Source organism: Scyliorhinus torazame, chromosome 8, assembly GCF_047496885.1.
Source record: "Scyliorhinus torazame isolate Kashiwa2021f chromosome 8, sScyTor2.1, whole genome shotgun sequence".
NCBI lineage: Eukaryota > Metazoa > Chordata > Chondrichthyes > Carcharhiniformes > Scyliorhinidae > Scyliorhinus > Scyliorhinus torazame.
The window spans coordinates 220,240,283-220,265,652 of NC_092714.1; the positions used below are offsets into that span (position 1 = coordinate 220,240,283).

The following is a 25,370-nucleotide window of genomic DNA, read 5'->3' on the forward strand; positions in this document are numbered from 1 at the left end:
AAAAGCATTAATATATGGGAGAACAACTTGAAATAAATTGGAAAATGCATGTATATCAGTTTTAGGGTTTAAAAAACTGAAGGATTCATTAATTGATTCCAAGCCATTAATGTTCATAGATTGCACAGATTTAAGTGCAATAATTTGAAACCTGAATGGGAGAAAAGTGAAATCAGTTCAGTAAGAGTTGGTCATTATTTCGTGAGCAGCGTGTGTGATCAAATTTGATGACAAATGCTGCTGTATTCTCTGTCCCCTTATAGTTTGAGCTTTAACATTCTTAGCCAGTACTGAAATTTTGAAGTCTCCCAACACTATCTGGTCTACACACTGATTGAAAAAAGGTACTGGTTACTCCTAAATTCCCTATATATCAAAGATAAACTCACCTCTGCTTAGACTTAGCTGAGTTTAATTTTCAAAAGCTCATCTGTGCTCTTCTGTTTTGTGTTCTTATGCTTTCCACACCATGTAATGTTGCCCTTAAAATGTTCAATTATGTTTCAAAGGAAATGTAAACTTTGTACCATACCCTACTAGGTTTCCACTGCGTACTTTGCAAAATTGATGCAACAGTGCCATTTAATTGTCATTCCTGTGAATTCACCTGCTGCATGCCTTGCTGGGAGCAGTTGTTGAAGGTTAGACAAGCTTTTTAAATTTATCTTTTTTTAAAAACCAGCTTGATTAGCAATGAAGATGTTGTGCTTTTATTACATTTAGTTCTATAGATGCTTTTGCAAATCAAAAGATGGGGTAGCTAAGGCTTACCCAGTAGAACATTAATACTATGCTGAAAAGGCAGTTATTGGGTGTTTTGTTGTGATTTTTCCAGCACGCTACGTCTCTTCGATTTGAGTTAGTTAACTGATTGTTGCAAAAGCTTAATTCGCTTAGATGGTCTTGGGTAATCTCATATTGGTTTGAAGTTTTTCTTCTTTTTTCTCTGCCAACTTATGCTTTTCTGTCATCCACATCAAGTTGTAAATTGTTCCCCGGACTAGACTTGCTTTACTGTAATCTAGGAGTTCGGAACTGCTTTGGAAAAGTTTAATGAGGACTCTGCCTGTGATGCTTTCTCCACTGTGAGACTTTGAGCTCCACCTATTACCTCATCACAACAACCTGGCTGATGCAAATGAGAAAATTGGTGAAAGACGATACTCAAAGATGTAGATAAAGAGAAACCCGAAAGGGTCAAATACAGGAAGTCCTCCCTTAAAATTGTCGGTGCGTTGCTGAAAATCACAACCAAAGTGAAACAGCGATTGTAAGAGCTGTAGTTGGGTTCTGTAGGTTCATTGGAAAAAATAAATACCCTGCAACTTGAAATACTTTACAATGCTAAATTCCTATATTGGTAAATGAAATCACTTTTAAAATAAGATAAATGTAAAAATATATTACAGTAGGTTCCTGCCCCGGCTTCTTGAACTTTAAGATTGACTGACGATTGGCTGTCAGGCAGAAGGCAGAGAGTTGGGATAAAAGGTTCTTTTTCGGAATGGCAACCGGTGACGAGTGGTGTCCCGCAGGGTTCAGTGTTGGGGCCACAGCTGTTCTCCTTATATATTGATGATCTAGATGACGGGACTGGGAGCATTCTAGCTAAGTTTGACGATGATACAAAGATATGTGGCGGGGCAGGTAGTATTGAGGAGGTGGGGTGGCTGCAGAAAGATTTAGACAGTTTAGGAGAGTGGTCCAAGAAATGGCTGATGAAATTCAACGTAGGCAAGTGCGAGGTCTTGCACTTTGGAAAAAAGAATAGAGGCATGGACTATTTTCTAAACGGTGACAAAATTCATAATGCTGAAGTGCAAAGGGACTTGGGAGTCCTAGTCCAGGATTCTCTAAAGGTAAACTTGCAGGTTGAGTCCGTAATTAAGAAAGCAAATGCAGTGTCTCAAGAGGCTTGGAATATAAAAGCAGGGATGTACTTCTGAAGCTTTATAAAGCACTAGTTAGGCCCCATTTAGAATACTGTGAGCAGTTTTGGGCCCCACACCTCAGGAAGGACATACTGGCACTGGAGCGGGTCCAGCGGAGATTCACATGGATGATCCCAGGAATGGTAGGCCTAACATACGATGAACATCTGAGGATCCTGGGATTATATTCATTGGAGTTTAGGTGGTTGAGGGGAGATCTAAAACAAACTTACAAGATAATGAATGGCTTAGATAGGGTGGACGTAGGGAAGTTGTTTCCATTAGCAGGGGAGACTAGGACTCGGGGGCACAGCCTTAGAATAAAAGGGAGTCACTTTAGAACAGAAATGAGGAGAAATTTCTTCAGCCAGAGGGTGGTGGGTCTGTGGAATTCATTGCCACAGAGGGCGGTGGAGGCCGGGACGTTGAGTGTCTTTAAGACAGAAGTTGATAAATTCTTGATTTCTCGAGGAATTAAGGGCTATGGAGAGAGAGCGGGTAAATGGAGTTGAAATCAGCCATGATTGAATGGTGGAGTGGTCTCGATGGGCCGAATGGCCTTACTTCTGCTCCTATGTCTTATGGTCTTAAGATTGCCACACATCTTGAGCTATGATCCCCCTGGTCACTGCAGACACTTCCTCCTGCCAACCTTCATGTTTGCGACCTCTCCAGCTCCCTAACTGTGATAACTTGAACCCACAATAAAGATAGTCGAATGCGTTGTCGAAAGAACAATCTTCTTTGTATGATAAATTAATGAAGTTTACAGACAACAATAATGAAGGAGCAATGAGAACACATCTTGCTTGCAGACCACTTTCATAGAATTTACAGTGCAGAAGGAGGCCATTCGGCCCATCGAGTCTGCACCAGCTCTTGGAAAGAGCACCCTACCCAAGCCCACATCACCCTATCCCCATAACCCAATAACCCCACTCAACCAACACTAAGGGCAATTTTGGACGCCAAGGGCAATTTAGATTGGCCAATCCACCTAATCTTTGGACTGTGGGAGGAAACCGGAGTACCCGGAGGAAACCCACGCACACATGGGGAGAACGTGCAGACTCCGCACAGCCAGTGACCCAGCCGGGAATCGAACCTGGGACCATGGAGCTGTGAACCAATTGTGCTAACCGCTATGCTACCGCGCTGCCCTTTCTTGCAGACTGAAACCCTATCCAAAAGTATGTGCATGCTCAGAATGGAGAAATGCTTATAAGAACACTCTGTAACACTTCCCTTTAAATTTCAATCCCTCATCAGGACAGAAATACAGCTAAAATAATATCTAACCTATATGAAGGTCTGACAGGAGCTTTGTCGTTGTGTTGTGACCTATGCAATTGCACTGATGAATCATGTGGATCTGGTATCGTAGATGAAGAGATAGGTTGAGAATCTGTACATGAATATTCCTCTTTCCCTCACACAGCTGTCACCTGGCAACGCAGGAACCACTTCCTGGTGAATTCCCACAGCAGCATTACATTCCACCATGTATTCAGTAGCGGTTGCTGACTCAAATTCTTCCTGACTCAGTCCCATACAGCAAACAACCATGGTCTTGGGTAGGGTGCTCTTTCCAAGAGCCGGTGCAGACTCGATGGGCCAAATGGCCTCCTTCTGCACTGTAAATTCTATGAAATGGTCTTGGTATCTGTGAATAACTCTTTCCGTTTTACAATCTCATGACCCACGATACTGGGCCACTTTGGTTTAAAATTATTCCCAGTGTCTACCTCGGGTCGCTACCAAAATGTCTGATGATCATCTGGTTTGAACTACCGTCAGACACAGTCCCACCTCTGAAAATCTTTTAAAAATTTGATGAGGTTGCTGAGGTGCCAATAATTCACCATAATTAAACCGTAATCTAAGTAGACTGTAGCATGAGGAATGCCTTCTAACAGGTTGTCCATCGTCCTTTGGAAGATCGCCGAACTGGAGGATACGGCAAAAAACAAATGTGTGTACTTGAACAGCAATTTATGCATGTTGGTGGTCACGTACTTTTGGAATCTTCCTCAACCAAGAGTTGTTGATATGGCTGGGTCATGTCCAATTTGGAAAATTTATTGTCTCCCTCAAGAGTTGAAAACCAATCTTCCACTCGAGGTAATGGACAAACCTTTAACTTTGAAACCTGATAATGGTGAGCTGGTAGTCACCACATATGCAACTCCCCATCATTTGTAAGGAAAGATTGGGACTGCCCAACAAAAAAACTGCAGAGGTTCAATGATTCCAATTTTGCAGCAGTTCAAAATCCTCCTCCACTTTCTTTCTAATGGCGTAAGCCACTGTTCTGGGCTTGAAAAAAGATCTACGTACAACTTAATGGTAGTACCAAACAATGTACCTAGTTCATCCTTGAACATGTCCGGATACTTCATAACAACATCCTCGGTCACCCTTGTAGCTTGTTTGCAGTTCAATGGAATTTTGCTGAGCCAGTCATGCCCTCGGAAACTCAGCCCCTTTCCTTTGACCGGAAGGAGGTGTACCCTGGCTTCTTGCCTGTTATACACAATACGGACTTCCAATGCCCCGAGCAAAGACTAACCTCTGCCAGAGTTGGAGCTGGTGCTCGGTTAGAATCCCACTTCTACTTGTATGTTTCCTCACTAATTACGGTGTGGAGGCTCCTGTGTCCACGTCCATCTTGATCTGCTCACCGTCGACTACAACTGAAGCAAAAGTAGGCTCTTCCCGTGCTTCATTAACATGAAATGTGTTGTAACTATGTTCCTCTGCCTACTCTGGGCATTCCCCGTGGTGCGTAGCTGATTGAGGCTTCTTTAAATTTTAATTTTCTTGTTCAGCCATTGCCTTTCCTCTGCATTTCTTCAAAAAATATCCTTTCTTGCCTCATTGGTGACAAACAGCATTCATAAACGTGCAATGATTGACATAATGTGGCCCTCCACTGCTTTAACATTTTTCTGGAAATGCATTTCTGTATATGATGCAGTGCCCCGCCTGGGCACCACCATTAGCCTGCTGAATAGCTCTGGCATTGCTGGCAGCCATTTCCATGCCCTGAGAAATTTCCAGAGCCGCCTTAAAAGTCAGTGTGGCTTCACCCAACAACCGAAGCTGAATGGGGGCCTCGTTATTGCCGCAGACCTGCCGCTCTCTAAGCATATGTTCTAAACTGTTCCGAAATCAATGTTCTGAAAGCTGCCTTAATTCTGCCCCTAACCGATTAACCTACTTTTTGAAAATAGCTGTGAAATTTAAATCTTGATCAATCACCGAGGGCTTCGGGTTATGGTGATTCTGGACCAGAGCAATTAAATCTGCAAATGTAATCTCCCCTGGTTTCCGTGATGTGACTTCTAAGCGGATTCCTCATCTGCTTAGAAGTCTTCACCCCACACACACTCAGGAGAATCAAGCTCAACTTTGCCTCATGTTCTATTCCATTTGCTAAAAAGAAATGCTGCAACCTCTCCACGTATTCAGCCCAGTACTTCTCTCCAAGAACTCACTGACCATCCCAAACATAGCTGTTAACTTGAAATTCCATCAATTAAATTCACGAAGAAAATTAGCTACTCACTGTATGCAACCCCGTGTTGCCACACTGGACATTGATACAAACTTTGTTTTCTTGAGTCTTCTCCTCGTCACCAAAGATTTGTGGTAACTTGAACTCACAATAAAGGTAGTCAAAGGCCTTGTCAAAAACAATCTTCCTTATATAATAAATTATCAAAGTTTACAAAGCAACAGTAAGAATTGCGAAAAAAGGAGCAACTAGTACATAGGTCTTGCTTGCAGAACACTCACTTGCAGACTGAAGCCCTGCACATGCACAGAAGGGGAAAGGTGAATAATAACAACCTGCGACAATAACCCACCTTCTTGCTACTGATCCCCTGCCGCTCACTGACTCATCTTCTTACTGAATCTCCACAAGCTGATCTCTGCTTCTCTCTCCTAAACTTGCATTCCTGTTCAAGATCCTGATCCAAGTTTGATCATAAGCCAGATCTCCAGGTTTGTGAGTGCTTGGGTTCCGATGCTGTAAAAGTGCCGAGTTCGGCTGTTATAATCTTATGGGTTTTTTTTTCAATGCTTCCGTTCCCCTTTCCTGAACCGTTGCTGTTGAACAAGGGCACATCTCCAGAGCAAAGGTTCAAGAGAGGGATGCGGCAAACGGGAGCATTGAGCATAAGAGTTGGACTCTTCTGCACTGTTGGGAAGCACACTTTCACAACTCTGGCTTCAAATCGGACCTGGATATGGACCTTAAATGGGAATGCAAATTTTGTAGACGCAAGTGGCGAGTGGGAGAGTCCCTACATCAGACCAATGAGAAATTACTTTAAAATGAATCTCGATGTTAAATGGGAATACAGGCCCCATTAATTGACTATTAACGAGACGCAACAAAAAACAGACCAACGTTAAGCATGTCTTACTCTACGTAATTTCCAGAAAGTGCAAATTTGGGTAAATTCTTTTTTGTAAAAAATCAGCATTCTGGATAAAGTGCAAGAGTGAAAAAAGTGATAAATTATATAAAACAATAATCAGGTACTCGAGGGATTAAAGGCATATTGACATATTGTATGTATAATTAGATTCACCACAATGATGGCAGGATACATTGTTATGGGCCAGGGTTTAGAGAACCCCAAAGTGTATCATGGAGTTCACCTGACCCACCACTTTTAATAAATTGTGGTATGGGGAGCACACGGCCCACTCTACAGGTGTAGTACAGCAGAAATTGAGAAGTATTTTTTAAGGCAAAACAATGTTTATTCTATGAACTCAAGTTAACCTTTTTAAAACATACAGTGAACATCTTAGCAACCATCAATTGAAATACAACCCCCAAAGAATACAACACTAAGTAATCCTTAATAACTTCCCAAACAACATCCAGAAGACAAAAGAAACACCTTTTAACAGAAGCACATTAGGTTTACATTCACTACGAAGAAAATTTATAATTCTTAATTCACCAAAACATCAAGAGGTAGTCTTTTCATGGCAGAAAGAACAGCAGTGCAGCTGCTTTGTCTGACTTCAACTCCAACACTGAAAACAAAACTAAAACACACCATGCAGCAAACAGCCTTAAACGAAAGTAAAAAGCTGACACAGCCCAGCTCCACCCACTCTCTGACATCACTGCAGTAATAAACATCCATTTCTTCAAGGTACTCTCAGTACAGATACTTATATACACATCCATTTATAAACACCCATTTCTTAAAGGTACTCTCACATGACACCCCCCCCCCCCAAGAAACAAAAATTATCCAACAACTTGAAGATGGTTTCATTTTTCACCTTTTCACTATCCTTTAAGAAATTCACACAGTAAATATACTTTTTTGTTTTAAAAAAAAAAACAACACATGCAAACAGGTATAATAATATCGTCCATTTTTTTTTGTTCTTCTTCCTCCAACTGAAATCCTTCTCGATTGACAGTCTCTTTGAACAAGAAGGTCCTGCACGATCCACCTGTTTCTCTACGCCTTGGCATTTTTCTTTAAAGTCAGATACTTTAGTTCAATCTGATCACAGAGTCCCTTGTAATTCTCCAACACAGGTGCATTGGTTATCACAGCTTTCAGGCATGCCTGTTGAAAGTCCGCTGTCCACTGAAATTTTCAGTGGAGCAACCACGCTATAAAACATTTTCACCAATGTTCGACCAAATCCACTCATGCCAAGAAATCGCATTATTTCCCTTTGTCTCGAGGGGATCGGAAACTCCTCAAGGAAAGTGACTTGGGCTTTTCCAAATTCACTTTTGGCTAGGTTTATCACCAAACCCGCCTCCTGAAGTCGATCGAATAACTCGATTAGATATTTAAAATGTTCTGTCCATGTCTGGCTGAAAATTACCAGATCGTCGATGTATACCGCACAATTGTGTAATCCTGAAACGACTTTGTTAGTTAACCATTGAAATGTGGCTGGGGGTTCCGGTTGCGGCGATGACCAGCTAAGTCGCACGATTCGGCACCTCCCGTTTCAACGGACCTTTGGGCTCTTATCGGGAGCCCCAACGGAAATTTTTCACGGCTAAACCCAGTGAGAGGCGACAAAGGAAGGAGTCCCCCCGGGTGTGGATGGAAAGAAGCGTTAGTAGTGGCCAGATTGCGGAGGATCCTCTGGAGCAGCGGCAGAGAAGAGAAGGGAGAAGCAAGATGGCGGCTGAGGGAGCCCAGATGGTATGGGGCCCGGAACAGCAGGAGTTCCTCCGGCCATGTGTGGAGGAGCTCAAGAAGGAGGTGCTGGCGCCGATGTTGCTGGCGATTGAGGGGTTAAAGGAGATGCAAAAGATTCAGGCAATGGAGCTCCGTGGAGTGAAGGCAAAGGCTGCCGAGAATGAAGACGAGATACAGGGCTTGGTGGTGAAGATGGAGACGCACGAGGCACTACATAAGAGGTGCATAGAGAGACTGGAAGCCCTGGAAAATAGCTCGAGGAGGAAGAATTTAAGGATTTTGGGACTTCCCGAAGTGGCAGAGGGAGCGGACGTTGGGGCGTATGTGAGCACAATGCTCCATACCTTAATGGGAGCTGAGGCCCCAACGGGCCCCCTAGAAGTGGAGGGAGCATACCGGGTCCTCGTGAGAAGACCAAAGGCAGGGGAAATACCGCGAGCAATAGTGGTGAGATTCCACCGCTACAAGGACAGGGAGATGGTCCTGAGATGGGCTAAGAAGACACGGAGTAGCAGATGGGAGAACGCGGTGATCCGCGTCTACCAAGATTGGAGTGCAGAGGTGGCGAGAAGGAGGGCGAGTTTCAATCGGGCCAAGGCGGTGCTCCACAGGAAGAAAGTGAAATTCGGAATGTTGCAGCCGGCAAGACTGTGGGTTACACACCAGGGCAAACACCACTACTTCGAGACGGCAGAGGAGGCGTGGACATTTATCCAAGAAGAGAAGTTGGACTAGATTTGGGGATGGATGTTTGGAAAGAAGTAGCGAGGTGGTGGCAAGGAATTGTAAATAGGGGAGAGGGAGAGGACTTGTCTGTTTAAATGTTAGACGGGGGAATTTTTTCCCCCCTCGAAGGGGGGGGGACACACTAAGAAATGTGGGCGCCGGTGGGGAGGGGGATGGGGAAGGGGAGAGGGAGCTGTGCCATTAGGGGCGGGGCCGAGAGGCAAGCGCGGGCTTTGTTCCCGCGCTATGGAAACTGGCGGGAAAAGTGGGCGCAGGAAGGAGGGGGCCTCACGCAGGGAGGCCAAGGGTAAACGGGGGAAGCCGAGGTCAGCCAGAGTTTGCTGACTCCCGGAAGCAATATGGGGGGAGCAATCCAGCTAGAGGGGAATCTAGTGGGGGGGGGGGGTTAACTGGGTTGCTGCTGCTGAGGGGAAGGGGGAGCTGATACGGGATGGGATGGTCGGGACGGGAGGGCGCCGTCTGGGGGACAAACGGGTGCGTGGGAACCGGCTGAGGAGCTGTTTTAAAAAAAGGATGGCTAGTCGACGATGGGGGGGGGGGGGGTAAAGAGCCCCCCAACCCGGTTGATCACGTGGAATGTGAGAGGGTTGAATGGGCCGATTAAGAGGGCAAGGGTATTTGCGCACCTAAAGACGCTGAAGGCGGATGTGGTTATGCTTCAGGAGACGCACCTGAAATTGGCGGATCAGGTCAGATTAAGAAAAGGATGGGTGGGACAGGTATTCCACTCAGGCTTAGATGCGAAAAATAGAGGGGTGGCAATACTGGTGGGGAAACTGGTATCGTTTGAGGCGAAGACCATAGTGGTGGACAGTGGGGGCAGGTACGTGATGGTGAGTGGCAGATTGCAAGGTGAGGCGGTGGTGCTGGTGAACGTATATGCCCCGAACTGGGATGACGCGAGTTTTATGAAGTGTATGTTGGGGCGCATCCCGGACCTAGAGATGGGAAGTTTGGTAATGGGGGGGGGGGGACTTCAACACGGTGCTGGACTCAGGGCTGGACCGGTCCAGATCTAGGACCGGGAGGAGGCCGGCGGCGGCCAAGGTGCTTAAGGGCTTTATGGAGCAGATGGGAGGAGTAGATCCCTGGAGATTTGCTAGACCGAGGAGTAAAGAGTTTTCCTCCTTCTCCCACGTCCATAAAGTGTACTCCCGGATAGACTTCTTTGTCCTGAGAAGGGCGCTGATCCCAAAAGTGGCAGGAACGGAATATTCGGCTATAGCCGTTTCAGATCACGCCCCACATTGGGTAGATCTGGATCTAGGTGAGGAGAAGGAGCAGCGCCCACTTTGGAGATTAGACATGGGACTGTTGGCGGATGAGGGGGTATGTGGAAGGGTGAGGGGACGTCTTGAAAGATACCTAGAGGTCAATGATGATGGAGAGGTCCAGGTGGGAGTAGTTTGGGAGGCGCTGAAGGCGGTGGTTAGGGGGGAGCTGATTTCCATAAGGGCCCATAAGGGGAAACAAGAGGGTAAAGAAAGGGAGAGACTGATCGGGGAGATTCTGAGGGTGGATAGGCAATATGCGGAGGCCCCGGATGAAGGGCTATACAGGGAAAGACGGAGACTACATACGGACTTTGACCTGTTGACCACGGGTAAGGCGGAGACGCACTGGAGGAAGGCACAGGGAATACAATATGAATATGGGGAAAAGGCGAGCCGACTCCTGGCCCAACAACTTAGGAAGAGGGGGGCGGCGAGAGAGATCGGAGGAGTTAGAGACGGGGAGGGAAGGGTGGAACAGAGGGCGGAGAGGGTGAATGGGGTGTTTAAGGCATTTTATGAGAGGCTGTATAAGGCCCAACCCCCGGAAGGGAAAGAGGGAATGATACATTTCCTAGACCAGTTGGAGTTCCCGAGGGTTGAGGAGCAGGAGGTGACAGGACTGGGAGCGCAGATTGAGGTGGAGGAGGTGGTAAAAGGAATCGGGAACATGCAGGCAGGAAAGGCCCCGGGACCAGATGGGTTCCCGGTGGAATTTTACAGGAAATATATGGACCTATGTTGATCCTGAAACGAGACAAAGACCTGCTGCAGTGCTGGTCATACAGGCCTATCTCCCTCCTGAACGTAGATGCCAAGCTATTGGCCAAAGTGATGGCGACAAGGATAGAGGACTGTGTCCCAGGGGTGGTACATGGCGACCAAACAGGGTTTGTTAAAGGGAGGCAATTGAATGCCAATATACGAAGGTTGCTGGGGGTGATGATGATGCCCCCACCGGAGGGGGAGGCGGAGATAGTGGTGGCGATGGATGCAGAGAAGGCATTTGATAGAGTGGAGTGGGACTACCTGTGGGAGGTACTGAAGAGATTTGGATTTGGAGAGAGGTTCATCAGATGGGTTCAGCTCCTGTACGGGGCCCCGGTGGCAAGTGTGGTTACAAACAGGCAACGATCCGACTATTTCCGATTACATAGGGGCACAAGACAGGGGTGCCCCCTGTCCCCGTTACTGTTCGCGTTGGCAATTGAGCCATTGGCCATAGCGCTGAGGGTCTCTAAGATGTGGAGAGGGGTGCGTAGAGGAGGAGAGGAACATCGGGTGTCATTATATGCGGATGATTTGCTGCTATATGTGGCGGACCCAGTGGAGGGGATGCCTGAGATAATGCAGACACTCAGGGAGTTTGGAGAGTTCTCGGGATACAAATTGAATATGGGGAAGAGTGAACTGTTTGTGATGCACCCCGGGGAACAGGGCAGGGGAATAGACGATCTGCCGCTGAGGAGAGTAACAAGGGACTTCCGATATCTAGGGATCCAGGTGGCCAGGAACTGGGGAGCCTTGCATAAGCTTAACTTGACACGACTGGTAGAGCAGATGGAGGAGGACTTTAAGAGGTGGGACATGGTGCCCCTGTCACTGGCTGGTAGGGTGCAGGCAGTTAAAATGGTGGTCCTCCCGAGGTTTCTTTTCGTGTTTCAGTGCCTCCCCATACTGATTACAAAGGCCTTTTTTAAGAAGGTGGATAGGCGTATCATGAGCTTTGTGTGGGCCGGAAAGACCCCAAGGGTAAAGATGGGGTTCCTGCAGCGCAGTAGGGATAGAGGGGGACTGGCACTGCCGAGTCTGAGTGATTATTATCGGGCCGCCAACGTGACTATGATATGTAAGTGGATGAGGGAAGAAGAAGGAGCGGTGTGGAAAAGGCTGGAGATGGCGTCCTGTAGGGGAACTAGCTTAAAAGCACTGGCGACGGCGCCGTTACCGTTCTCCCCGAAAAAATACACCACAAACCCAGTGGTGGTGGCGACTCTGAAGATTTGGGGGCAGTGGAGACGACATAGGGGAGTGACGGGTGCCTCCGTGTGGTCCCCGATATGGAACAACCGCAGGTTCGTCCCGGGAAGGATAGATGGGGGATTTCAATTTTGGCAGCGAGCAGGAATTGCGAAACTGAAGGACTTGTTCTTAGACGGGACGTTCGTGAGTCTGGGAGCACTGACAGAAAAATACGGGTTGCCACCTGAGAATGCATTTCGATATATGCAAGTGAGGGCATTTGCGAGGCAACAGGTGAGGGAATTTCCGCAGCTCCCCGCGCAAGGGATCCAGGACAGAGTGATTTCGGGGGCATGGGTTGGTGATGGTAAAGTGTCCGATATATACAGGGAAATGGGAGACGAGGGGGAGACGATGGTAGAGGAGCTGAAGGGAAAATGGGAGGAGGAGCTGGGGGAAGAGATTGAGGAGGGGCAGTGGGCAGATGCCCTAAGTAGGGTAAATCCCTCGTCCTCGTGTGCCAGGCTCAGCCTGATCCAATTCAAGGTTCTACACAGGGCACACATGACGGGAGCAAGGCTGAGTAGATTTTTTGGAGTGGAGGATAGGTGTGGGAGGTGCGCGTGAAGCCCGGCGAACCACACCCACATGTTCTGGTCATGTCCGGTATTGCATGGGTTCTGGGTGGGTGTGGCAAGAGTGATTTCAAAGGTGGTGGGGATCCGGGTCGAACCAAGCTGGGGGTTGGCTATATTTGGGGTTGCAGAAGAGCCGGGAGTGCAGGAGGCGAGAGAGGCCGATGTTTTGGCCTTTGCGTCCCGAGTAGCCCGGCGAAGGATTCTACTTATGTGGAAAGAAGCTAAACTTATGTGGAAAGAAGCGTGGAGGCCTTGATAAACGACATGGCAGGGTTTATAAAATTGGAGCGAATAAAGTATGCACTAAGAGGTTCGGCTCGGGGGTTCACCAGGCGGTGGCAACCGTTCCTCGACTATCTCGCAGAGCGATAAGGGAAAACAGGAAAGGCAGCAGCAGCAACCCGGGGGGGGGGGGGGGGGGAGGGTGCATTCGTGTTTTGTGTTTTGTTACATATTAGTCGGTTATCGTTGTTTATATTTATTTTTTCAATGTTTGTTTTTGGCACTTGCTATTAGTTAATATATTATTTAAAAAAACGATCAATGTACATTTTGTTACAAAGTTGTAAAAATTGAAAATTCTTTTTTGATCGACAATCTTTAATAAAATATATTTTTTTTAAAAAGAGAAATGTGGCTGGGGCGTTTTTTATGCCAAATGGCATAACTTTGAATTGGTATATACCATCTGGAGTCACAAAAGCTGAAATCTCTTTCGTCCTTCGGATAAAGGTACCTGCCAGTAACCTTTAAGTAAATTCAGTTTGGAAATAAAAGCTGATTGTCCCATTTTCTCAATGCAATCCTCCAAGCGTGAGATAGGATAAGAGTCCGTTCTTGTAACTGCATTAATCTTTCTATAGGTCACACACAACCGTTGGGTACCATCTGGTTTAGGTACCATCATTATGAGTGAGCTCCATTGGCTGCAACCCACTTCAATAATGCCATTTTTAAGCATACTCTGAATCTCTTTGTTAACCTGTGCCAATTTTAAAGGGTTTAGTCCAAATGAATGTTGTTTGATTGGAACAGCATTTCCCACATCTACATCATGTACAGGCATTTTAGTGCTTCCCAATTTATCTCTACCAACTTGCCCACTTGATGTCAATAACTCTTTCAGGTCAGTTTGTTTTTCCTCTGGTAGGTAACTCAATAATTTATCCCACTTTTTAAGAACATCCTCATTTTCCAATTTAATTTGAGGTATGTCAAATTCACAGTCATTTGGATTTGGTTTGTCACTTTGAGTTAGAATCATTAAAACCTCCTTTTACTCTGCTTCCCTTTCAAAGTACCTTTTAACATATTCACAGGACACACTTGGTGAGTCTTCCTTCTATCTGGTGTTTTTACCACATAATTCACCTCACTTTCCTTTCAATCTGATATGATCCACAAAACCTTGCTTTTAAAGGTTCACCTACCACTGGTAACAACACTAAAACTTTATCTCCACTGGCAAAACTACAAACTTTGAATTTCTTGTCCGCTCCCCGTTTCATCACATTTTGTGCAACTTTTAAATGTTGTCTCGCCAATTCACCTGCTCTATTTGATCGTTCCCTAAAATTTGACACGTAATCCAATAATGTAATTTCCGATTTCTCACTCACCAATTTTTCCTTAATCAATTAAAGTGCTCCAAAAATTAGTTCAAAAGGTCTCAATTTGGTTGACTCATTAGGTGTATCCCTAATTGCAAACAGTACGAATGGAATTCCTTTATCTCAATCCTCTGGATAATCTTGACAATAAGCCCTCAACATTGTCTTTAATGTCTGATGCCACCTTTCTAACACTCGCTGCGATTCTGGATGGTACGCAGTTGATTTAAATTGTTTTATTCCTGAGCTATCCATAACTCCTTTGAATAACCTAGAGGTAAAATTTGATCCTTGATCCGATTGTATTTCTGCGGGTAGTCCATATCTAGTAAAGAAGTTAAGTAATTCCTCCATAATCTTTTTAGCTGTAATATTACGTACTGGAATGGCCTCTGGAAACGTAGTAGACACATCCATTATCGTCAAAAGATATTGATTCCCACTTTTTGTTTTAGGAAGCGGTCCTACGCAATCAACTAGGACCCTTGTAAAAGATTCCTCAAATCCTGGAATGGGTATTAAGGGTGCTGGTTTTATCACTGCTTGAAGTTTCCCTATCACTTGACATGTGTGATATGATTGAAAAAATTTAACTACATCTTTATGTAGTCCAGGCCAATAAAAAAGTTTTGGATTTTAGCTTGAGTTTTCCTTATTCCCAAATGACCTCCCACTGGTAATTCATGTGCAACTCATAACACCTCCATTCTACACCCTACCGGCAATACTACTTGAACTTTTGTCCACTTTTCATCCGCCTGCATAAGTAACGGTCTCCATTTTCTCATCAAGACATTACTTTTACGGTAATAACACTCTGGTATACACTCAGATTCGTCTTCTGTGTATGCTTTCTGATACATCCGGTTTATTTCTACATCTTTCTGTTGTAACTCTGCCAATTTTCCTGAACTAAAAATATCCACCTCAACCTGTTCTTGTTCTTTTTCAACCATCTGATCAAAAATCTTTTCTGATAATTGCACTTCTTTGATTTCTCCTCTCGTCTTAGAACATAGAACATAGAACGATACAGCGCAGTACAGGCCCTTCGGCCCACGATGTTGCACCGAAACAAAAGCCATCTAACCTACACTATGCCATTATCATCCATATGTTTATCCAAAAAACTTTTAAATGCCCTCAATGTTGGCGAGTTCACTACTGTTGCAGGTAGGGCATTCCACGGCCTCACTACTCTTTGCGTAAAGAACCTACCTCTGACCTCTGTCCTATATCTATTACCCCTCAGTTTAAAGCTATGTCCCCTCGTGCCAGCCATTTCCATCCGCGGGAGAAGGCTCTCACTGTCCACCCTATCTAACCCCCTGATCATTTTGTATGCCTCTATAAAGTCTCCTCTTAACCTTCTTCTCTCTAACGAAAACAACCTCCAGTCCATCAGCCTTTCCTCATAAGATTTTCCCTCCATACCAGGCAACATCCTGGTAAATCTCCTCTGCACCCGCTCCAAAGCCTCCACGTCCTTCCTATAATGCGGTGACCAGAACTGTACGCAATACTCCAAATGCGGCCGTACCAGAGTTTTGTACAGCTGCAACATGACCTCCTGACTCGGGAACTCAATCCCTCTACCAATAAAGGCCAACACTCCATAGGCCTTCTTCACAACCCTATCAACCTGGGTGGCAACTTTCAGGGATCTATGAACATGGACACCTAGATCCCTCTGCTCATCCACACTTCCAAGAACTTTACCATTAGCCAAATATTCTGCATTCCTGTTATTCCTTCCAAAGTGAATCACCTCACACTTCTCTACATTAAACTCCATTTGCCACCTCTCAGCCCAGCTCTGCAGCTTATCTATATCCCTCTGTAACCTGCTACATCCTTCCATAACCTGCTACATCCTTCCACACTGTCGACAACACCACCGACTTTAGTATCATCTGCAAATTTACTCACCCACCCTTCTGCGCCTTCCTCTAGGTCATTGATAAAAATGACAAACAGCAACGGCCCCAGAACAGATCCTTGTGGTACTCCACTTGTAACTGAACTCCATTCTGAACATTTCCCATCAACCACCACCCTCTGTCTTCTTTCAGCTAGTCAATTTCTGATCCACATCTCTAAATCACCCTCAATCCCCAGCCTCCGTATTTTCTGCAATAGCCTACCGTGGGGAACCTTATCAAACGCTTTGCTGAAATCCATAGACACCACATCAACTGCTCTACCCTCGTCTACCTGTTCAGTCACCTTCTCAAAGAACTCGATAAGGTTTGTGAGGCATGACCTACCCTTCACAAAGCCATGCTGACTATCCCTAATCATATTATTCCTATCTAGATGATTATAAATCTTGTCTCTTATAATCCCCTCCAAGACTTTACCCACTACAGACGTGAGGCTCACTGGTCTATAGTTGCCAGGGTTGTCTCTGCTCCCCTTTTTGAACAATTTGCTATCCTCCAGTCCTCTGGCACTATTCCTGTAGCCAATGATGACATAAAAATCAAAGCCAAAGGTCCAGCAATCGCTTCCCTGGCCTCCCAGAGAATCCTTGGATAAATCCCATCAGGCCCCGGGGACTTATCTATTTTCAGCCTGTCCAGAATTGCCAACACCTCTTCCCTACGTACCTCAATGCCATCTATTCTAATAGCCTGGGTCTCAGCATTCTCCTCCACAACATTATCTTTTTCCTGAGTGAATACTGACGAAAAATATTCATTTAGTATCTCGCCTTTCTCTTCAGACTCCACACACAACTTCCCATCCCTGTCCTTGACTGGTCCTACTCTTTCCCTAGTCATTCGCTTATTCCTGACATACCTATAGAAAGCTTTTGGGTTTTCCTTGATCCTACCTGCCAAATACTTCTCATGTCCCGTCCTTGCTCGTCTTAGCTCTCTCTTTAGATCCTTCCTCGCTACCTTGTAACTATCCATCGCCCCAACTGAAACTTCACACCTCATCTTCACATAGGCCTCCTTCTTCCTCTTAACAAGAGATTCCACTTCTTTGGTAAACCACGGTTCCCTCGCTCTACGCCTTCCTCCCTGCCTGACCGGTACATACTTATCAAGAACACGCAGTAGCTGATCCTTGAACAAGCTCCACTTATCCAGTGTGCCCAACACTTGCAGCCTACTTCTCCACCTTATCCCCCCCAAGTCACGTCTAATGGCATCATAATTGCCCTTTCCCCAGCTATAACTCTTGCCCTGCGGTGTATACTTATCCCTTTCCATCATTAACGTAAACGTCACCGAATTGTGGTCACTGTCCCCAAAGTGCTCTCCTACCTCCAAATCCAACACCTGGCCTGGTTCATTACCCAAAACAAAATTCAACGTGGCCTCGCCTCTTGTTGGCCTGTCAACATATTGTGTCAGGAAACCCTCCTGCACACACTGTACAAAAAACGACCCATCTAATGTACTCGAACTATATCCTTTCCAGTCAATATTTGGAAAGTTAAAGTCTCCCATAATAACTACCCTGTTACTTTCGCTCTTATCCAGGATCATCCTCGCCATCCTTTCCTCTACATCCCTTGAACTATTTGGAGGCCTATAGAAAACTCCCAACAGGGTGACCTCTCCTTTCCTGTTTCTAACCTCAGCCCATACTACCTCGGAAGATGAGTCCCCATCCAGCATCCTCTCCGCCACCGTAATACTGCTCTTGACTAACAGTGCCACACCTCCCCCTCTTTTGCCTCCTTCTCTGAGCTTACTAAAACACCTAAACCCCGGAACCTGCAACATCCATTCCTGTCCCTGCTCTATCCATGTCTCCGAAATGGCCACAACATCGAAGTCCCAGGTACCAACCCATGCTGCCAGTTCCCCTACCTTATTTCGTATACTCCTGGCATTGAAGTAGACACACTTCAAACCACCTACCTGAATACTGGCCCCCTCCTGCGACGTCAAATCTGTGCTCCTGACCTCTATACTCTCATTCTCCCTTACCCTAAAACTACAATCCAGGTTCCCATGCCCCTGCTGCATTAGTTTAAACCCCCCCAAAGAGCACTAACAAATCTCCCCCCCCCAGGATATTTGTGCCCCTCGGGTTCAGATGTAGACCATCCTGTCTGTAGAGGTCCCACCTTCCCCAGAAAGAGCCCCAGTTATCCAGAAATCTGAATCCCTCCCGCCTGCACCATCCCTGTAGCATGTTTAATTGCTCTCTCTCCCTATTCCTCATCTCACTATCACGTGGCACGGGCAACAACCCAGAGATAACAACTCTGTTTGTTCTAGTTCTGAGCTTCCATCCTAGCTCCCTGAAAGCCTGCCTGACATCCTTGTCCCCTTTCCTACCTATGTCGTTAGTGCCAATGTGGACCACGACTTGGGGCTGCTCCCCCTCCCCCTTAAGGACCCGGAAAACACGATCCGAGACATCACGTACCCTTGCACCTGGGAGGCAACATACCAAACGTGAGTCTCTCGCGCTCCCACAAAATCTCCTATCGAGTCCCCAATTACTAATGCCCTGCTCCTCTCCCCCCTTCCCTTCTGAGCAACAGGGACAGACTCCGTGCCAGAGGCCCGTTCCCCATGGCTTACCCCTGGTAAGTCCCCCCCCCCCCCCCCCAGCCCCACAAGTATCCAAAGCGGTATACTTGTTTCTCAGGGGAACAACCGCAGGGGATCCCTGCACTGACTGCTTCTTCCCAGTCCCTCTTACAGTTACCCATCTATCTCCAATCTTTGGTGTAACTAATTCCCTAAAGCTGCTATCTATGACCCCCTCTGCCTCCCGAATGATCCGAAGTTCTTCCAACTCCAGCTCCAGTTCCCTAACTCGGTCTTGGAGGAGCTGGAGATGGCAGCACTTCCTGCAGGTAAAATCAGCAGGGACACTAACGGCATCCCTCACCTCAAACATCCTGCAGGAGGAACATTGCACTCCCTTCCCTGCCATCCCTCTAACTTTCTACCAAGATCTGGCTAACAACTAAATTAAATTTTTAAAAAAATAATAATAATAATAAAATATGGTACTTACCTCACACCAATGGGTTTTATTATTAGGTTAGAGGAGGAGGGCGGGTGGGAGACACTACACGTGTAGTGTCTCGGGTTTCCTCTCCACCAGAATTTATTGGTGAGGGACTTCCCAGAAGTCCGCGGGTCGAACTTCCTGTTCCCGCCTTAAACACTAAAATTAAAAAAACAGCAAAGAGGGACTGTTTTTAAAGGAGAAACTTACCTCCCACAAATCGCTTGCGCACTGCTCCCGCTGAAATTGACTAGCCTGCTCCTGTGAAGATCTCACAGAAATCACTAACGCACCGCTCCCGCTGAAATCGACTGGCCTGCTCCTTAACCTGTGACTGGGCGACCTTGTTACTACACAATCGGGAACAATCCCAGGATATTCGTCCTTCAACACTTCAGTTGTCTAATTTTCCCCTGGCTTATCAACCCCAGTAGACATAACTCCCACCTGCGATCCAAGATAAACTGTATTCCTGGACAAGATAGTTTCTCTCTTACTCCTACTACCACTTCACCACTCTTCACTGGACATTCCAACCTTACCTTATATATTGGAACACTACTCCTCTCACCCTGAATTCCACATATTACCACCTTTTCTGGCAACATTCTTCCCAAACTACATAATTCCTCATCTCTTACCATTAATGATTGACTAGCTCCCATATCTCTTAAAATTGTGACTTCTTTACCTGCTCCTCCTGATACACATGAGTAAACTTTACCCACACAAGTAAATTATTTCAAAAGATCTGGCACCTTCTTATCAATCACTTATTGAGCAGGCTGTACAATCTTTTGCCCCTCTTTTGCTTCACTTGGGCTTTCCTTTACCACTTTAACAAACCCCACTGTCTTATCCTGTTTTACCACATCAGCCTTCCCAGTGCTTTTCTTCAACCCACCAACACTGTGACTTTACATGGCCTTGTTTATTACACTGAAAATATTTGAAACTTTTCATGTCTCTTCCACCCTCCTGGATTTCTTTTTTAATCTGAGGTACACTCTCCTTATTATCTCCCATCAGATCACCTTTATCTTTACCACTTGAGTATTTCTCATGTCCCCAGTTTCTATCCTTCACAGGCTGAAACTGATGTCGGAAACCAAACTTTGATTTATGAACACATTCCTAATCATCTGCCATTTCTGCTGCTAATCTCGCAGTTTTAACCCCCTGCTCTTCCACATGAGTTCTCATTACATCAAGAATTGAATTTTTAAACTCCTCCAAAAGCATAATTTCTCTGAGAGCTTCATACATTTGGTCTATTTTCAAAGCCCTTATCCACCTATCAAAACTACTCTGTTTGATCCTTTCAAACTCCATGTAAGTTTGACCAGGTTCTTTCCTTAAATTTCTAAACCTTTGTCTGTAGGCTTTAGGCACGAGTTCATATGCACCTAAGATAGATTTTTTCACCTCCTCATACGACTCAGATATCTCCTCTGATAGTAATGCAAACACTTCACTCACCCCACCTGCCAGCTTTGTTTGAATCAGCAATAACTACATGTCCTATGGCCATTTCATTTGTTTAGCTACCTTCTCAAATGAAATGAAAAAGGCTTCTACCTCCTCCTCATCAAACCTTGGCAATGCTTGGACATATTTAAATAGATCCCCACCACGCCTTCAACTTTGACACTCTTTATCACTATCAACCAACTGGACGTATCCCTTTACGGCTGCCAATTTTTACTGACTGTCATGTTTCATGGCCATTTTCTGAAGTTCAAAATCTCTCTCTTTATCTTTTTCCCTGATCTGTATCGCCCCTTCTCTTTCTTTTTCCTCTCTCTCTCTCTCTCTTTCTTTTTCCCCTCTATCTCTTTCTCGTGTTCCATTTGTTTAATTTGTAATTGAATTTTTGCCATTTCCACTCAGTCAAACTGTATCTTCTATGTTTATTCTATGAACTCAAGTTAACCTTTTTAAAACATACAGTGAACATCTTGGCAACCATCAATTCAAATACAACCCCAAAGAATACAACACTAGGTAATCCTTAATAACTTCCCAAATAACATTCAGAAGACAAAATAAACCCCTTTTAACAGAAGTACATTAGATTTACATTCACTACGGAGAACATTTATAATTCTCAATTCACCAAAACATCAAGAGATTATCTTTTCATGGCAGAGAGAACAGCAGTGCAGCTGCTTTGTCTGACTTCAGCTCCAACGCTGAAAACGAAACTAAAACACACCCTGCAGCAAACAGCCTAACTGAAAGTAAAAAGCTGACATACAGCCCAGCTCCATCCACTCTCTGACATCACTGCAGTAATAAACACCCATTTCTTCAAAGTACTCTCACTACAGATACTTATATCCACCCATTTCTTAAAGGTACTCTCACATGACATAATGATAAAGTGCAAGAGTGAAAAAAAAGTGATGATAAATTATATAAAGCAATAATCAGGTACTCGAGGGATTACAGGCATATTGTATGTATAATTAGATTCACCACAATGATGGCAGGAATTAAGGAGACTATCTCCAGTAGAAGAGAAATGTTCGAGAGGAGATTTAACACATATTTTTAAAATTTGTGAAGGGTTTTGATGGTGTGAATAGAATGAGACTATTTTCTCCAGTTCGGATGATGTTGATGCCAACCAAACATCATCAATTTAACATCCTCCCAAAGATATGCAATAATTATTTTTTTCTGTGGTGGATTGTCAACAGAGGAAATTGTTCATAAAAGGCTGGTTCACAGAGGTTGAGGCACAGGCCATTGCTTTGCTTTTAAGGGAAAGATGGATACAAAATCCAAGATACAAGACTCTGGAGAAAGAACAAGGATGCAGGATAGTGGGCTGCTCTGGCAAAGAGCCATCATAGATCCAATATGCAAAGTGGTTTCCTACATTGCAATTTTCTATGATTCTGCAGGAATCAAAAATTGAGATAAGATCCTGTTGATTCATGCAATCTTTGAAAGTTGTTTGAATTTTCCTCAGTTAAGATAAAAAGAGTTTCATTGTTTCCCCAAAATGTTTAGGGGGATTCCTCCTCCTGTTGTCAATAGATTATGTGAGAAACTTCCTGTTCAAGGTAATTTTCAACACTGCATTTCTGATTCAGGTGTCTCGATAGAATGCTGAGGCGCAACTCTGATTTGTATGTCATGCAATTGTTTTCCTCCAAAATTACCCACAGCTAACTAACTGCAGTGGTAGTTTGTCTTCGCTTACGAAAGCCTGGCATGTAGTTGTTCTGAATAATTGGCCTGTTATATTGAATCGAAATATTTATTGACAACTAATTTGGGATGCAATGCATGAGCTAAAAATCCATTGTTCCAACCAGAGATTTTTGTGCAGTGATTCAAATATCATGACACAATTCTGGATAAAAATCAATTTGTTCAAATTAAAATAAGACCATAAGACATAGGAGCGGAAGTAAGGCCATTCGGCCCATCGAGTCCACTCCGCCATTCAATCATGGCTGATTTCAACTCCATTTACCCGCTCTCTCTCCATAGCCCTTAATTCCTCGAGAAATCAAGAATTTATCAACTTCTGTCTTAAAGACACTCAACGTCCCAGCCTCCACCGCCCTCTGAGGTAATGAATTCCACAGACCCACCACTCTCTGGCTGAAGAAATTTTTCCTCATCTCTGTTCTAAAGTGACTCCCTTTTATTCTAAGGCTGTGCCCCCGGGTCCTAGTCTCCCCTGCTAATGGAAACAACTTCCCTACATCCACCCTATCAAAGCCATTCATTATCTTGTAAATTTCTATTAGATCTCCCCTCAACCTCCTAAACTCAAATGAATATAATCCCAGGATCCTCAGACGTTCATCGTATGTTAGGCCTACCATTCCTGGGATCATCCGTGTGAATCTCCGCTGGACCCGCTCCAGTGCCAGTATGTCCTTCCTGAGGTGTGGGGTCCAAAATTGCTCACAGTATTCTAAATGGGGCCTAACTAATGCTTTATAAAGCTTCAGAAGTACATCCCTGCTTTTATATTCCAAGCCTCTTGAGATGAATGACAACATTGCATTTGCTTTCTTAATTACGGACTCAACCTGCAAGTTTACCTTTAGAGAATCCTGGACTAGGACTCCCAAGTCCCTTTGCACTTCAGCATTATGAATTTTGTCACCGTTTAGAAAATAGTCCATGCCTCTATTCTTTTTTCCAAAGTGCAAGACCTCGCACTTGCCCACGTTGAATTTCATCAGCCATTTCTTGGACCACTCTCCTAAACTGTCTAAATCTTTCTGCAGCCTCCCCACCTCCTCCATACTACCTGCCCCTCCACCTATCTTTGTATCATCGGCAAACTTAGCCAGAATGCCCCCAGTCCTGTCATCTAGATCGTTAATATATAAAGAGAACAGCTGTGGCCCCAACACTGAACCCTGCGGGACACCACTCGTCACCGGTTGCCATTCCGAAAAAGAACCTTTTATCCCAACTCTCTGCCTTCTGCCTGACAGCCAATCGTCAATCCATGTTAGTACCTTGCCTCGAATACCATGGGCCCTTATTTTACTCAGCAGTCTCCCGTGAGGCACCTTATCAAAGGCCTTTTGGAAGTCAAGATAGATAACATCCATTGGCTCTCCTTGGTCTAACCTATTTGTTATCTCTTCAAAGAACTCTAACAGGTTTGTCAGGCATGACCTCCCCTTACTAAATCCATGCTGACTTGTCCTAATCTGACCCTGCACTTCCAAGAATTTAGAAATCTCATCCTTAACAATGGATTCTAGAATCTTGCCAACAACCGAGGTTAGGCTAATTGGCCTATAATTTTCCATCTTTTTCCTTGTTCCCTTCTTGAACAAGGGGGTTACAACAGCGATTTTCCAATCCTCTGGGACTTTCCCGGACTCCAGTGACTTTTGAAAGATCATAACTAACGCCTCCAATATTTCTTCAGCTATCTCCTTTAGAACTCTAGGATGTAGTCCATCTGGGCCCGGAGATTTATCAATTTTTAGACCTCTTAGTTTCTCTAGCACTTTCTCCTTTGTGATGGCTACCATATTCAACTCTGCCCCCTGACTCTCCGGAATTGGTGGGATATTACTCATGTCTTCTACTGTGAAGACTGACGCAAAGCACTTATTTAGTTCCTCAGCTATTTCCTTGTCTCCCATCACAAAATTACCAGCGTCATTTTGGAGCGGCCCAATGTCAACGTTTGCCTCCCGTTTGTTTTTAATGTATTTAAAGAAACTTTTACTATCATTCCTAATGTTACTGGCTAGCCTACCTTCATATTTGATCCTCTCTTTCCTTATTTCTCTCTTTGTTATCCTCTGTTTGTTTTTGTAGCCTTCCCAATCTTCTGACTTCCCACTACTCTTTGCCACATTATAGGCTTTCTCTTTTGCTTTGATGCATTCCCTAACTTCCTTTGTCAGCCATGGCTGCCTAATCCCCCCCTCTGATAACCTTTCTTTTCTTTGGGATGAACCTCTGCACTGTGTCCTCAATTACTCCCAGAAACTCCTGCCATTGCTGTTCTACTGTCTTTCCCACTAGGCTCTGCTCCCAGTCGATTTTCATCAGTTCCTCCCTCATGCCCCTGTAGTTACCTTTATTTAACTGTAACACCTTTACATCTGATTCTACCTTCTTTCTTTCAAATTGGAGATTCAATTCTACCATATTATGATCACTGCCTCCTAAGTGCTCCCTTACTTTAAGATCTTTAATCAAGTCTGGCTCATTACATAACACTAAGTCCAGAATGGCCCGTTCCCTCGTGGGCTCCATCACAAGCTGTTCCAAAAAGCCCTCCTGTAAACATTCAATGAATTCCCTTTCCTTGGGTCCACTGGCAGCATTATTTACCCAGTCTACCTGCATATTGAAGTCCCCCATGATGCACTTTCTATTTCGTGGTGCATTTTGTGCCCCCGGTCCTGACCACTGTTAGGAGGCCTGTACATAACTCCCATTATGGTTTTTTTGCCTTTGTGGTTCCTCAACTCTACCCACACAGACTCCACATCATCTGACCCTATGTCATTTAGTGCTA

The 25,370-nt window shown here is 44.9% G+C and overlaps 1 protein-coding gene across 6 annotated transcripts in view; it reads left to right on the plus strand.

The window, feature by feature from the left end:
- LOC140428382 (regulator of telomere elongation helicase 1-like) overlaps positions 1-25,370 on the plus strand; it is a 229,755-nt gene that overhangs the window by 154,843 nt on the left and 49,542 nt on the right. For 4 of the 6 annotated variants that reach the window (XM_072514779.1, XM_072514782.1, XM_072514783.1 and 1 more), the window contains one exon: positions 541-641. The exons of the other annotated variants lie outside the window; for them this stretch is intronic. In XM_072514779.1, the coding sequence (XP_072370880.1) occupies positions 541-641 (101 nt within the window). The remainder of the gene's footprint in view (positions 1-540; positions 642-25,370) is intronic. 6 annotated transcript variants of the gene reach the window in all.